Here is a 15,505-nt window from a genome sequence, read left to right as displayed (position 1 = left end):
TTAGCATTTCATGCATTGTTTCATACCTTACTCTCCCTTGTCCATTCTCAACACCCCCAAAACAAAAATTTTACAATCCAATTTCACCATTTTCATATCAAAAACTTGAAGTGGACATTAAAAGAGAAAGAAGAGGAAGAAGAAATTGTGAACCAAGACCCCCACAATGTCAAATGTAGCTACTTGGAGCAGAGATGAAGAGAAGGCTTTTGAGAATGCCATTGCAACTCACTGGATAGAGGACTCAAAAGATCAGTGAGATAGAATTGCTTCTATGGTTGAATTGAAGCAGCACTGTCAAATATTGGCAGGCGATGTATTTGCTATAGAGCTAGCAGTGTACCAATACCTACTTGTATAGGAGTGGAAGCAACACCTTCGACTAAAGATTTACTGTCTTTCAAGGATTGCAGTGAATGAGAAGAGATCATGAACTGCGGTTATGGAAGTGGGTTGTCAGTTGGAGTCGTGATGAGTCTTCTGGCCATGGATGTAGTAAAGGAGGATCGAGGTGAGACCAAGAGAGAAGAAAAAGATTCCATGGACAGAAGAAGAGCTAAGATTCTCTTATTTTGCACTTTTTGGGGATAAATAAGCTAGTTTGTAAATGAATTGTCTTACTACAGGTGGTTTCTACTTGGTCTTGACAAGTTTGGAAAGGGAGATTGGAGAAGCATTCAAGAAACTTCGTCATATCTAGGACTCCTACACAAGTGGCTAGCCATCCCCAAAAGTACTTCATCCGCTTGAACTCCAACACTAATAGAGATATGAGGAGGACTAGCATTCACGACATCACCAGTGTAAACGATGGAGATGTTGCTTCTCATCAACTACCTATCACTGCCCACCCAGCCAGCTAACCCAACCCCACCTGGGTCCACTATAGGCGCAGGGTCGAAACACAGGGCTCAGCCACACATGGCCATGTATGCTTGGGAATCCGGCTCCTCCAGGACATAGGGCAACTGCTGTTGGGACTCCAGTCATGATTCCTACCGGGCATCATCATCCCCACCCTCACTATGCTGTCTCAGTTGCTTACCCAATGGCTCCACCAACAATGCACCAGTGGAAACTGTTTGGTGAGTCAATGAGAATCAATCAGAAAACTGTGACTGTTGTACGAAGTCATTCATGTCAATAAAAGACCCACATGACATCAATTTTGTTTCAGATTTATATATTCCACAGAATAGAGGTGGAGAAAAATAGTTGCCTGAGAACTCTTATGGTGCTGTCCTCTAGCATTCAGGCAAGACACAAGCCAGCAACATACCTCTTGTCATGAATATATCAAAACTACAAAAGAAAAAGAGGAGATTCTATTTAGCGTTCCATTGTTCGAAACCCAAGTTCATACACAACGTGCAGGTAGCCTTTCCATCTGAAGAAGTCTGTGAGGCAATTACCCCATTAGACCAATTGATGGTATCTCTTTCCATCACTCGACCTAAAAATGAGTCAATCTCAATCTCAACTGTATTCAGACACTAAACAGTTTTCCGCAACGCAGATGTCATCCAAACTATTTATCATATATCAAGATAAATACTGGTGTCAAGAAGTCATGTTTGTTCTTCAAGACAGCAAAGTTCACATGTACATGTACGTTCTTCAGGAACATTCGGCAGTTGTGAAAGTACGTTCTCCCCGATAACATAATGCCATGAAAAAATTCATAAAATTCCAAGGATAGGAACCACTACAAAATATATCCCTTGCAATAACTCAAAAGCTCTTTGATTTTACATGAAGATGCCCACCAAGGAAATGATACAGTAACCTTTTCCTTCCCCATTTCCACCATATTGGTGCCCCACCACGCCTCCTCTTTTTTAGTTGTTTTTCTGCAGAAAAGGCCCGAAGAAAAAAATACTCGTAAATCTACACACAATCACTACAAAAAGACTCACTAACAATCCCTTCTGCCACAACAAATAATATATGCAGGGCAGCAGAAGATATAGATGGAGGATGGTTGGATTTAGTCTGAGATGTTGACAACTGCTTAAGAGATAGGCTTGCATAAAGGGGAAAAAAAAATCACTCACTTTTATTGTCAAAAAAGTGAATTCCCCATTGCGACTGCAATTCAGTGAACCTAGATTCCAGTGTAGACCAGAAATTCATCTGAATCTTGAGGACTTCCAGAACAGTTTGCAGGCCAGCTTTAGATGGGGTACCATTGGCCAGTTCGCACCCAGCACTTTCATCCAGTAAAACCTTTTGCACCAGATGACAAGTGAGAATATATTTGGACCAAACAAAGTTAGATAGTTAAATAGGTGTTCTATTAGAAAAGGAATCATGTAACAGCAAGATTCTCAAACTTCAGTGATAGAATCACAAAACCAACCAATCAGTTTCCTAAAACGTAGAAGAGCTTAAAGATCCATGCCCCTCAACCACAAAACAATATTCTATGGTCACAGAATAATTGATTCATATTCATCAAATGTATTGATACAGCATTCAAAGATGTAAAACAATCACATATTCAACAAATACAAATGATTCATGTAAATAAACAAATTATTCACCTTAATAACTGCTAGTGCAGAAGATGATATTGACCGGAGATTGTAGCTGCGAAAAGATACATTGTCAAATTGAACAACTCCACATATCAAAAGACTAAAATAAAATTGCTAATAAAAGCAACCACCAAAAAGTTAACCACAAACCCGCCCTCAAGGATAACAAGCAACTTTCCACCGGTTACAGCATTTAACATGTGTGTCATCTGAGCATAGCCAACAGGAGTTACCTAAGAAAACATTGTTAAAAATGTCAAATGCCATGAAAGTAACATCCCATTTGAGATGAATAAGAACTCAAAACTCAGAATTGCAAACATCCAATAGAAAACAACATAATGAAAATTTTTATAATTTACGGCATTTGCATATTAACTCAAGCTTGAGGTGCTTTCTTCACATTTTTCTAGTATAGAAGGGCAGGCATTGATTGAAATATTTGTCCCAATGAATAGATTTATTGTGAAAGGATAAAGAAAATTTAGCCAAAAAAAAATCCTTACGTCACAGCAACCCAGAGGATCACCCCTTGCAGCATCAAATCCTGCCGAAACAATGGTGAAATCTGGAGCAAATTCTGAAGCTGCAAAAATAATGTGATTACCATCAAATAGACCGGCCAAATAATCTTTATGATTAAAGATCACATTTTTTCGTCAGATTGAAAATGACCCATGGAATACTGAGGGGTTATGGAAATATCAAAACTCCATATCAAAGGGAAAAAATAATAAGAAAAGGAAGACCGGAATATTTACGTATCAAAATATAAGCGTGCATAAAATGCTATTAAATCCAACTTGAAGATCAACATTATGCTGAATTCTAACAGCTGATGAAGAAAACATGAAACATATATATTGATGATGATGGAATGGAACTCTCCACAGGGAAGGTGCACTAGTGAGATTCAGACCCAAGACCTCCAAGTTTATGGCTACCCCAAGAGTTAACTTCCCTCTCCGTTAGGCTACCCTTGAGCGAGTTATCTAATACATATTACAAGAAATATCCATTCTCAAAACAAACAGTATTACATGTATCTCTACTGAGCCATTACTAAATACTTCCTCTATTTACTTTTTGATTGGAAAGAACTTACACAATTAACAAGGATAACCAATTTCACAATTTAGACATATGCCAAAAAAATATATCCAAAATGACAAGCAGAGCAAGCGTAGCTGATAAAGGGAATTAATGCATGCTTATGAATAACAGCAGGTACTAAGTTGAAACCCAAAAGAAACTCTACTCGCCATTGGCAAAATGTGCCAAAGTCTTGATGCAATGCATAATCCTTTCACTTTTTATACCAAGCAACATCATTTCCTGAATTAAGTAGATATATCAATGAAATTAAAGAAATATTAACCTATAGGTAGCACAACATGCTGAAAGGCAAATATATAATCATTGTCACCAACTCCTCCACGACTCCATGGAACATTCACGCAATATCCTTCTGCACCCTTGGTACCAACCTGCAAAACAAATCAATTCCAACCATTTATCATTGTCTAGATCCATGATAGTGTGGCTATTACAGTAACAGTTTCAATGACATAAACCAAATGGAAGAAAATGAAACAAAGTGGCCAAAGATTGACTAAAAAGGTCAACAAGCACCAATGACAATGTATGAATTTGACAAGTTCTGATAACTAGAAAATGCATATAACCTCAATGAAAAGACTAACAAAATCAGAAGTGCAACTTGCCAAGTTCCTTCAACATGGCTCTCTCAGGTGCCCTAGTATAATCTACTTGTTCACCTGTGTCGGATTGGGGTATGGTTAGTTCACCGGGAGGATCGCTCACCTGTCACCAGCCACTCTAAGCCTTCTAATGGAAAGTAACTAAATAAAGGCAGTCTTTTCCACAGTCAAGCATACTACAAGTTAGTCCTCTAGTATCTTCCACATTGTCAGATATACCAAATGGGCATGCCCCAATTCACTAAAACTCAAAATAAGGGATTCAAAAAAGGAAGAGTAAATGGTTAAGTTGCTGCTCATGGAATCAAAGAAAAATTCATGAAAATGCAGAAATTAAAAAAAAGAAAAAGTTAAAACTAAAAAAATATCAATTAAGAGAAAAGAAAGAGCAAATTCCCAAACACACCCATCCAGAGTCATACGAGGAAACTTGCAATAGATATCTCAGAAATCTTCCATGACAACATCCAATTGCTACTAAATGTACAAGGGGTACAATTTGCCCTTATACAATTGCCTGCCTACGTTAGTCGCAGAAGGAGTTTCATTCAATTGAAATAAACAGAGGTTAACGTAATTAAGTACCTCATGCGCAGCACCAGTACCAGGATAAAACTTTCCTCCCTCGTGCCTATGCAAGGATATGTACAATACCTACATATGGTCAAAGTAATCATCAGATAAAAAAATTCAACCAAGCACAACTCTAGAAATCAATTCACTAGAAAACATCAAATTTAAGCATTTTACATGGTAATTCAATAAATCAGGAGGAGGTGAGCTGGTTATTAAACCAATCATCAAGCCAAACCACCAAAGAATTTGGTAGTAGCAATCTTCATTGCCAATGTTTAAGAAGATTGATTAGATATGATGTAAAACACAAGTCGCTTTACTAGTTGCCATTCTGCAAACAAAGTGACAAAACCAATACCAAACCACCTCCTCCAGCAAATGTCACTGGAATCAAGAAATGAATTAAACAGTTAAGAGGCCAACTGATCTAAGCTCATTGTGAAGCTCACCGATTTGTTCTGCTCAAAGATTTCTTGTGTCCCATTCCCATGATGAACATCCTGCAATATCCACAATGTAAATAGCGGGAAGACAAAAACGAAAAAAATAGGACTACGTAACAATAAGTTTAATAGAATGCACTATAATCAAGATCTTTTCATAACGCAACTGTGAAAGAAATAAGAACTAAGAATGGTAACCAAGAACATTACCCAATCAACAATTAAGACCTTCTTTGCACCAGCAACCTGAGCTGCCAATGCAGCAACAGCTGCATTATTATGAAGGCAAAATCCCATCGCCTGCCTTACACCAGCATGATGACCCGGAGGCCGAACCTGATTCATTTGGGAGACAAGGCAAAAACAGGCATGTATATAATTTAATAGAAAGCCCATTTCAGTAAGAGTGCACATTAACTTTGAATATCAGAAAAGGAATTTTAACTGCACATACCAGAGCAAAACCATTTTTGGCACTTCCAGAAAATATGGCTGAGGCAAGATCAGCACATAAACCAGCTGCAAGCCTAGCAGCACGGGCTGAATGCTCATTAGCATATGTGTCAGGAGTGAAATAACTGCCAATTACAAATGACTGATTAGTCAGAACCCCGTTTGAAAATCCTTCAAAAATAGAAATAAAGTCTTTATTTTCTAATCATTTGATTAAAAGTTCATATCCAATTATGCAATTGACGAATATTTTGATAAACTTGCTACACAAGTGTGTAAAAATGTAGAAAATGGTACATAACTTCACTTCAGATGCCATTAGGATCCCTTTTCACCTACTTTTAAAAGAGAGAACATATTAAGTGGATGGAAAAATTCACTGCTAATCTTTTCACAAGTTTATGCACATCATGTATGCTATAAGTGCATACAAGGTGGTGGTGGTGGTAATTATCTCGCAGTATATACAACACAAAACCAGCCCAAGTCAAAACCATTTGATGTGCTTACAGTCAAAGAGAACATAACTACACATGAATATTCATGTAGAGAGAGAAAGAAAGAGACCTCGAAATAAGATGGCTTGTCAGTTCAACAGATTCAACATGCTCCACCGAATGGACCTAAAAGGTTCCAACATAGAAAATTCAATAGATATTTCAGATGATTTCATGAAAACCACCCTGATACTCTTCGTTTTGAATGGCAAAAGAATTTACTGAGTGGCACAACTCTGCGGAGTGAACTGAGTACAAGAAAAATGGATAGCAACAGGACTTTAAACTGGTAAAACAATTGGTAATGAAACGAGTTACAGAGGACTCTTCGTTGATGAACAGTCTACAGTTCCCCTCCTTCAATCATCCACACGGTGGCTGTAGAAAGTGTCTGAATAGTTTTCCCACAGTTAAAAACCCTACCTCATAAGACTTCTGAGCAGAAGAAAGACAGCTCTCCCGGAGCTTTAGGTGATTAGGTCTCCAAATACAAAACCAGGGGACATCATGATTCCATGATGATAATTAACCTTGCTAGTTTGTTATAGAAAGATCTGATAGTGAAGGTGCTATCCTTAGTCTCAGGCAGATACAGTCTACAACATTCAGATCAATCCTCTGATTGTAAATAACTCCACAATTGTGATCAATACTCTGTTTTCAACATTAACATGAATTCTTTGATTATAGAGGTATTGGCTCTTCAATTCCTTTCTTCTTGAATTTACTTAGAAGTTTGTACGCTTTAAATCTCTTCAGTGGCTGCAGTTATTGCCCATGAACTCTATGGATCAAAATGTTCACTGGTTCTTACAGTTTCCATGTAGGATTAAATCATAATGCACTTCTACCTACACTCTCTAGGAGGAGAGTACTAATATTTCAGACCAAAAGACTCGACTTCCAATCCACAGATTCTATAATCCATATAATAACCTTTCAATTGAACTTTCCCTTGTTGTGTTAAGATCATCTGCCACCAACACATCCTTAATAAAACATGGAAGCTCTCAAAGGTTGAACAGCATTGGAACCACCCTGTGGCATAAACCTGGATTCTGACAAGCACCACAAACCACTAGTATCTGTTAAATTCAAGCTGCACAATCCTTTTGTCTTCTCTAGTACAAACTAGTCCAGGAATTGAGTCCTCAAGAAGGAAGTGATGTAGCACATGTTGCAGAAAGGTCCCTGCGTCATTCTATCCCTTAAGGCATTGACACAGTTCGTACCTTTGACACCAAATGTCATGCCAAAAACTCTCTCTTACAGTCTTGCTTTATTTCCTACCATAAAGATATTTTCATTAGCTCATTCTATTCTTCCCGCTCATATTTTAATATTTTCTATCAAAATCCCCACCCAGTGGCTTTATATATTCTCTCTAGAAAGCCAACCATTTGCAAAATACCAAATTTAACTAGTCACCTTCTTCCAGATTGAATTGAATTAGCTTTGCTGGCAAATATCCATGACCACTTTCCAAGGCATGCTTTGTTAAATGTTTCAAGGTATTTCGTACGTCTCCTTTGGTCTTTAACTGCCAAAGTCGGTCATTGAAGGATGGACAAATAATAGAGCACAAGACTTGCAATGGGGCTTTTAATTATAGTAACCTTCCTCCTCTAGAGTGGTACTTTATCTTCCATTGTGCAAGTCTTCTTTCATATCTTTCAATGTTGTTATCCAAAGTTAACTCTCCTTAAGGACCCTACTCTGCATCCCTTAAGAGTCTTCCACCCTAAATCTATTATTCCTCGAAAAAAGAAAGACAAATTGAGTGACAAAACAGATCATTTACATTTATATATCCACCAAAAGAAATGTAAAACTACAGATATTGACAATGTCCAAAAAGAGTCTGCACCACATGACCATGAACATTCTACAAAACCAAAACATCACGACTGGCATCCATTTCCCAAATGCCATAAATGTGTACTACGAATTTGAAGTAACAAACCCGTTACATGACATATGCACAGAGCAGAACATCAGCATGCAAAACTGAAAGCACCTATTCCACCTCAACGAAAGATTGGCCACTCACCATCTGGAGTTCTTCTTTTGTAATCTCTCTAGCAGAAATTGGATAGCATCTCCCAGGAAATATACCTAAAAAAAACAAACTTCATCAATAATAGAACTACAGAAGGGTTAACAGAAAATGCCAAATGAAAGATAATATCATAGAATCCATCCAAAACAAGGAAAAAAATGTGGAACACAAGCGACAACTCAAATTCAATACAAACTGTTTAATGGAAAAGAAAAATGCGAAATACCAGCAGTAGCAAGGCTAGCAGCAATAGCTCGAAGACGATCAGGCCTTTCAGGGTGTGGATGCGACTTCATTTTGACCTACTTGACCCATGCAAACACCAAATTAAGATTAACTAGTTACATATATAACCCAGAAAGCTATCTCCATGATTAGCCATGCTAAAATAGCAAAGCAGATATAATAGTAACAAAGCAACAATGTAAACAATTCCCATGCACAAGCCTCCCGCAATGGGCGGTCAGACACAGACCTTACCTCCACTAGGTCACATGTTTGCCTGTCAAGGTAAACAACTCTCATGCACAAGGCTACCACAGTGGGTGGAGTCGGGGACATGCAAAATGTACGCAGACCGGAGAGGGTGGGATTGGGGACAACAAGTTGTATGCAGACCGGAGAGACACACTTACAGGAATCAAACTTGTGTCTCTAGGTTGCACCCTTGCAACTCTACCGATGGCCACATGTTCGCCAAATGAATTTAAGAAGAATTTAATGCACAGCAATATGAAAAGTATATTGTAAAGATTTTTTTCCCTAAACGAAGAAAACGTATTTAAGGGCACCAAGGTGGTGCAACCCATGTATAGACAATCATTTATTCAAAATGAAGCTATCTCCACATTATTATTATTATCTTTTATAAGTGTGTACAATAAAGGAAACACTGTTTCTTCCTTTTTTCACTCGATAAGGCAACATTGTTATGGTTTCACATTATTGCTCCTCGTTCAACAAAAGGCAGTAGCTAGTTGATACTATATACGTATATCGTAACTGTATAATGGACCAATCACAACATAAGTTTCTTATTGCATAAATCTAAACATAAAAGTTTCGTGCCGGGAAAATGAAAATTTTAGTTTACATATCCACCATGGCATCACATGACTCACATGATGTGATCCTAGTCTTAAACTACTAGTTCAAACAATCACCCTGGAGTTTGAAGAGAAATTATGCGTTTAATCAAATGGTGCTTCAAAAAAGCCTCAAGAGTTTTAAATATAAGTTTATTTATTACATATTGAAATTGTATTCGTAAGAAGCTAGCATGCAACAAAAAAAAATTGGTAAGTAGCATGCAACAAACAAGCACATAACAAAATAACAACAAATCCAATACCATGAGAAATCTCACACAAATTAAAAAGGGAATAGAAAAGGGAAAAATTGCTTATTGTTATATCTGAAGATGCAATGTCAGAGTAAAAGGTTATTTATTCATGAGAAACTCATTAAACTAGGAAGTTCAAATGAAATGAGTAGCAGAGCAGCACGGTACTTCTGAGTGCAGCAACATTCTCTCGTCAAACCCGACCACCGTTGAATGCTTCAAGGCCGAATCTTGAGAGCCAATGTCTGCATGGGTAATTAGAGGTTTACAATGATCAAAAAGGCCCAATGATATTGAAAAAATGGAGTCCTCAATCATAAGAATGATGAGCATGAGTACAAAATGACAATATCCAAAGAAAACAAGCAAACAAAACACATAAGAACCTTTATATCTCTCTTCTACTTCTGAATCAAACTCAGTGGGGCCTGCATCTTGCAAAAATGGAGATGCAAAGTACCCATGCCTTAATATACCAGATTCTTTATGTTCCCCACATATCTGCAGGGAGGCAAAAATAATCAAATATTACATTATCAGTTTGTTAAATATATAAATAAGTCAAGTTCAAATGACACGCGAATAAAACAAAGGGTCCAAAAGTGCTAATATTTACAAAAGTGCACGATAATGTGAAAGCATACATCACAATGCAAAATATCATCATAGTTGACCATGGTACAGTTGGTGCAAAACCACTTAGTGATCTCTACATGCTTTTGTATAGGCTCCCAGTCACTGTCATCATCGTCATCGTCAAATAAGTCCTGGTTGTTGTACATATCCTGGAATGTCATTTCTTTCTGTACCCTAGACTTTTTCTGCAGAAAAATTACATTGCGGGAGGATTTAAAGAAGTTAGGAAACAACGTCATGGAAATTATGTTATTTGAATGAGTAATACATTCATTATTGAGCTTACGAGTAATAAATCTGCCTCTGGTTCTGCATCCATATTGCCATCTGTGTCTGTGTTGGATGTTCTTAATACACATTCATCATTACAAACTTCACCATTACACGGACTAGCCCTGGTGCCATCAAAACACAAGTTTTTACGCTTTCCATTAAAGCCTTGACCGTGACTTTCTTTCTGTGGATTCTTCTTGGCTTCCCCATTAGTTTGGCAACTAACTTGAGCTGTTTCTGAAACCATGCTGTATTTGGAGTTTAGATGGTAGTTTTCTAGCAGAATTGTTCTTTATTACAATCCCATCATCTGCCCATGATATTAAATGATGTGGTGAAAACAGAGCGAAAGAAGAATTCCATTGGCAAAAGAAAAAGAAGACAGATGGGAGAGAGGGTGGGGGGAGCAACCATCCAATGTAGACACAAAACAAGTATTTGATCAGCGAAAAAAAGGCCCTTGTCGATTCATTGGCACCTTTATTGGATATTCACATAGAACCAGTAAATTCAGTGCAATTAGAGTTACTAACTTACTGTGACATTCATCTACAAAGCCTATAATGTTTTTAGTTTACATCTACCTTCGCAATCAAAATTAGTTTTAATTGTTTTTCTTGTTATCTAGATTTGATCTAATTTTACCAAAGTCAACCTAGAGAAAGGGGTTTCTCCCTTATTGCTTTGTCAACAGTTCCTCAAACTAAGACCTAAAACTAAACCACCATAATTCGCTACAACAAGACAAAATATCAATATGCAGAGTGAAGCCCCAAAAAAATAGATCTGGCACACCCAAGTCAAAGCTTAAATGAAGTTGTAACCTAGCACGTTAATTCCTTCATACTCTTCAGCTTCTTAGAAGAAATCTGATACTCAAAATTTAACAAACGGTAACACCATCAAGAACAGAACTCCGAGAAAAAAAATAAAAAGGAAAAGGAAAATACCTAATCTAGCTAAATTTAATGGATGAGAAAACCCTAACAAGTACGCATGCAATCAACTAGTAATGCCTCACAAATGCAATTTAATAGCCATCCCAGACATGTCGATTTCACAAAGAAGTTTACTACGGATCCAGATTGAGAGCGAGGAAAGGAAAGGAAAAATCCAAATGATAATTACCTTTTTTCCTTCTACTTCTTTTACTTGTCTGTTAAAAACCTGGATGTAATCGAAACGACTTGTATCAGAACCAGAATCGGAAAACACCGTGCGATACCACGACAGCGACAGCGACAGCTACAGCTACCACGTCTTGTCACAGCTCCGCCGTCTCCGCGTCACGCAGTTCGCTGTGGTGACTGGTGAGAGAGACAGCAAAAGTCGTCGAATCTCCGATAGTTTCTTTTACTTCACACGTCGTCGTTTAAGCTGTGACTAAGTAAGTAAGACAACTGTACTCAGTACGGCATTAACTAAGCCCAGTGTTTATGGTGAGACTAGCGAAAAGGCTTATTTATTGGGCTTTAGCTTTTGGGCATGATGGGCTTTATTTATATCATTCTTCACCTAAGCAATAATGCAATATCAAGTCGCTTTGGTGAGCAATCTAGATTGGGGGCTCGGTAAACCATAAATCATATTGACAAACAATGCGTGTCATTACTCATTAGGGACGGGCAAGATCATGTTGGAGGTGGATTCCCAAGTAGTGGTGAATATGTTGAACAAGGAAGCTCTTTGCACAAATGCTCAGGCTCATTTAGTCCAACGTATAAAACGTTTCCTCCGGTAAAATTGGAAAGTTCATATAAGTCATGTGTATCGCGACACGAACTTTTCCGCTGATAGTTTAGCCAATCTTGGCTTTAACATGCCTTAGAGAGTGCATTTCTTCTCTAGTCCTCCTGTTGTTATTATTCATTTTCTTTGGGAAGATTTTGTAGTGGTTTCTCACCCCAGATTTTGTCAAGTTTAATAATATTTGGTTTCATTAAAAAAAAAAAAATTGTTCGTTTCGGGCATTTTGTTATTCTTGGACAATCAACATTGATTCTTGTGCCCAAAAAATGCGTTGGTTGGATAATCGAAGTGCACACCACCAGACCCACACAATCCAATATTGAATATAATACTCTTTGGTCTAACATATGGCATGACTTCTCAATAAATATTCAATATGTGGCCTCAAGGTTGTGTTGACTTTTTGACACACACATTGGTTATGTGAGAGACTAAATCTTTACATATACATCACTCGATTGAGTTATCACCAATTCAATTGAATGTAAGATAAAATCTTAACAAATAATGAAGATCATATTGGATTCCACTTAGAATCTAAGGCAATTATGGGAATGGGAATGGGAAGGGTTGGACCCCCCCTGTTTGAATTAGGATAGAAGATGAGACAAGTATGGTAGGGTTGTGGATTAGATTGCCACGTGAGGATGGTGATGGTCAATCACATTCTGTGTTTCTTATGTTTGTCACCTTGACATAAAATAAACAAAAGCAAGACCCTGTAAAGCAGAGCATTGGCAAGAAGTAGACATCAAAATGCACCAAACCCTTCTCTTTGTTTTTGCCCAAACATCACCACACAAGTCTATTGTAGCCAAAATTATCTTGCAAAAGCTAAACAAATTAATTAATACAGCTTTCATGTCTGAAGACATTCTGCTTTCTGCTTCTCCACAAACAAGGGTTTGATAATCTGAACATAATCACATATTGCAGTAGTTTTCCGATCCCAGCCAGATTTAGGTGGTTCAAACAAAAAAATTGGAGAACACTGAACAAACTTCCTCATCTAAGCTAATCTAATCTTTAATTATGATGTAAGTTAAAGCCAAAAGGCATATATTAACATAAAAAATAGGAAAGAGGACTAACCCAGACTTTTGCTATACACACGGACACACCTAGGATCTTAATCGTGCCCGCAGAGAAGCATAACAACACATCTCCTTATTATGTACAGCCTACCTCGTCCTTCTTTGAGGAATTCACCAAGCCTGGCTTTACAAGAAAACCTTCTTTTAGTGCCTCCAATGCTACCACCTTTCGCCTTCATCGCTCTTTAAACTGTACCTTCTTGTTGCTCTTCTTCTTTTGGAGTATCTCAAGATAGTTCAGCTCTCTCTCTCTCTCTCTCTCTCTCTGGGTATGAGGTTCACCTTGTACTGCTGAATAATGATTGAGTCGCATGAAAAAAAGGGCAAGAAAGCAGGCTATTCTTATTGGCGATTCAAGGGGTCAGCTGGGCCCAATAAAGAACCAAACCCGACTCACCAGGCGCTGCACAATGGACCCCTACCTAGTAGTGGGAAGCAACCTGCACGAAAGATGGAATGTGTTGCGGACACATGCCCTTCAAATCTCAGTAGACCACAAGTGAAAGGGTTGGACGGTTGAAGTGATTATGGAGTACTATAAATGATCAAATTTACAGTTTTATCCGCTCACCACCCATTTTCTTTACTTGGGAAACATACCAAAAATCTTTTCTTTCCTTCTCATTCTCAATCCTTTTTCTCTCCATCATTTGTATTATTGCGTGTGAAGGGTACCTTTTCATCAGACAAATATGGTCCCCATTCTAACAATATTGTCCGTTTTGAGTTGTCTAACTCTCGTGGATAAATCAGACTCACAATGAGTTATTCGATTCTTGTGGATACATTGGATCTGCACAATTTTATTTCTTCTTTGACCTTTGTCACTTAATGGTACTTGAACACAAGGGAAAAGACATTGATGTTAGTTAGAGGTGTGGGCTTAGCACTATATAGAAGAATTCACACATCTTTTATCGATATGGGATCTCGTTAACACTCCCCACACTTGTGAGTCTGGTATAACCCAGCCCACAAGAGGAGTAAAGGTCATTCCCGCACCCAAAGGCCTTGTTGTTAGTTAGAGGCGTGGGCTTAACGCTATATATAGGAGAATCCACATATTTTTTATCGATGTGGAATTTTGTTAACACTCCCCCGCAGTTGTGGGTCTGGTATAACCCAATCCACAAGAGAAGTAGAGATCATTGTCCAACTGGATCAAATTGTTTCGATACCATGTGGTAAATCCACACCCCCATATACGCCAACAACCCCGCAGTTGTGGGTCTGGTATTACCCAATCCACAAGAGAAGTAGAGATCATTGTCCAACTGGATCAAATTGCTTCGATACCATGTGGTAAATCCACACCCCCATATACGCCAACAATATTTTTGGTTCTCGTGATACATCGAGCCCATGACTTTGTTTCCCTCTTGAGCTTTCTCACTTAATGGTATTTGAGTATAAGAAAAGGCCTTGTTGTTAGTTAGGGGCGTGGGTTTGGCTTTATATATAGGAGAATCCACACATCTTTTACCTATGTGGGATCTCGTTAATCCCCTGCATTTGTAGACTGGGTTATGCCAGACGCACAAGCCCAGATGCACAAGTGGAGTAGACCCATACATGCCAACAATATTATCGGTTTTGAGTTGTTCAATTCTCGTGGATACATCGGACCCGCACAACTTTATTTCTCCCTTGGGTCTTTTCACTTGAGAGTACTTGAGTCCAAGGGAAAAAAACCTTGTTGTTAGTTAGGAGTGTGGACTTAGCTTTATATACAGTAACACATCTTTTACCAACGTGTGATCAATGTGGGATCTCGTTAACGATCTCTATATGTGACATGGAAGACAACCTAGTAACACATCTTTTACCGATGTGTGACCAATGTGGGATCTCGTCAACGATAATCTGTATATGTGACATGGAAGACAACCTAGGTGTTTATGAGCCTCGTTGTTGTTGGGGCTTTCTTTTTCACAAGTGAACTTGCTTTTCCTATATCTGGCAGTAGAAAAGGGCCCTCCATAATTAACCAATTCTACGAACATGGCCCCACGAATTAGGCCTGTTTGAATTTTCAATTTTGACCAAGATGACCACACTGACACAAAAATGAAACATCCCCAACTCTCATCAGATAATTAAGATACCGTGCATTTTCAGACTATGG

The 15,505-nt window shown here is 38.2% G+C and overlaps 2 protein-coding genes and 1 pseudogene across 3 annotated transcripts; 1 reads left to right on the top strand and 2 right to left on the bottom strand.

Moving 5' to 3' along the window:
* The first annotated feature begins 42 nt into the window (after positions 1-42).
* LOC119987051 lies at positions 43-1,708 on the top strand (annotated as a pseudogene).
* LOC119987049 (histone deacetylase 15) lies at positions 1,520-11,931 on the bottom strand. 2 transcript variants are annotated; one of them, XM_038831765.1, is made up of 18 exons: positions 11,666-11,931; positions 10,551-10,847; positions 10,273-10,449; positions 10,015-10,129; positions 9,797-9,873; positions 8,513-8,588; positions 8,278-8,342; positions 6,298-6,353; positions 5,732-5,855; positions 5,488-5,613; positions 5,284-5,334; positions 4,844-4,912; positions 3,916-4,024; positions 3,044-3,123; positions 2,688-2,770; positions 2,544-2,589; positions 2,051-2,226; positions 1,520-1,850 (listed from the first exon to the last, which is right to left on the bottom strand). In XM_038831765.1, exons 2-18 carry the CDS (start codon positions 10,782-10,784, stop codon positions 1,706-1,708), a joined length of 1,809 nt encoding a protein of 602 aa, XP_038687693.1. In that variant the 5' UTR covers positions 10,785-10,847; positions 11,666-11,931; the 3' UTR covers positions 1,520-1,705. The 2 variants fall into 2 exon arrangements, with proteins under 2 accessions (XP_038687693.1, XP_038687692.1); XM_038831764.1 differs by having other exon boundaries at positions 2,055-2,226; positions 11,666-11,929.
* Positions 11,932-13,055: 1,124 nt separating this feature from the next.
* LOC119987488 lies at positions 13,056-13,881 on the bottom strand. Its single transcript, XM_038832410.1, has one exon. It carries the CDS (start codon positions 13,557-13,559, stop codon positions 13,416-13,418), a length of 144 nt encoding a protein of 47 aa, XP_038688338.1. The 5' UTR covers positions 13,560-13,881; the 3' UTR covers positions 13,056-13,415.
* Between the last annotated feature and the right edge of the window lie 1,624 nt (positions 13,882-15,505).

The sequence above is a fragment of the Tripterygium wilfordii genome, chromosome 20 (assembly GCF_013401445.1).
Source record: "Tripterygium wilfordii isolate XIE 37 chromosome 20, ASM1340144v1, whole genome shotgun sequence".
Lineage (NCBI taxonomy): Eukaryota > Viridiplantae > Streptophyta > Magnoliopsida > Celastrales > Celastraceae > Tripterygium > Tripterygium wilfordii.
The sequence above is the reverse complement of the archived record's forward strand: the minus strand, read 5'-3'. Positions and strand labels throughout refer to the sequence as shown.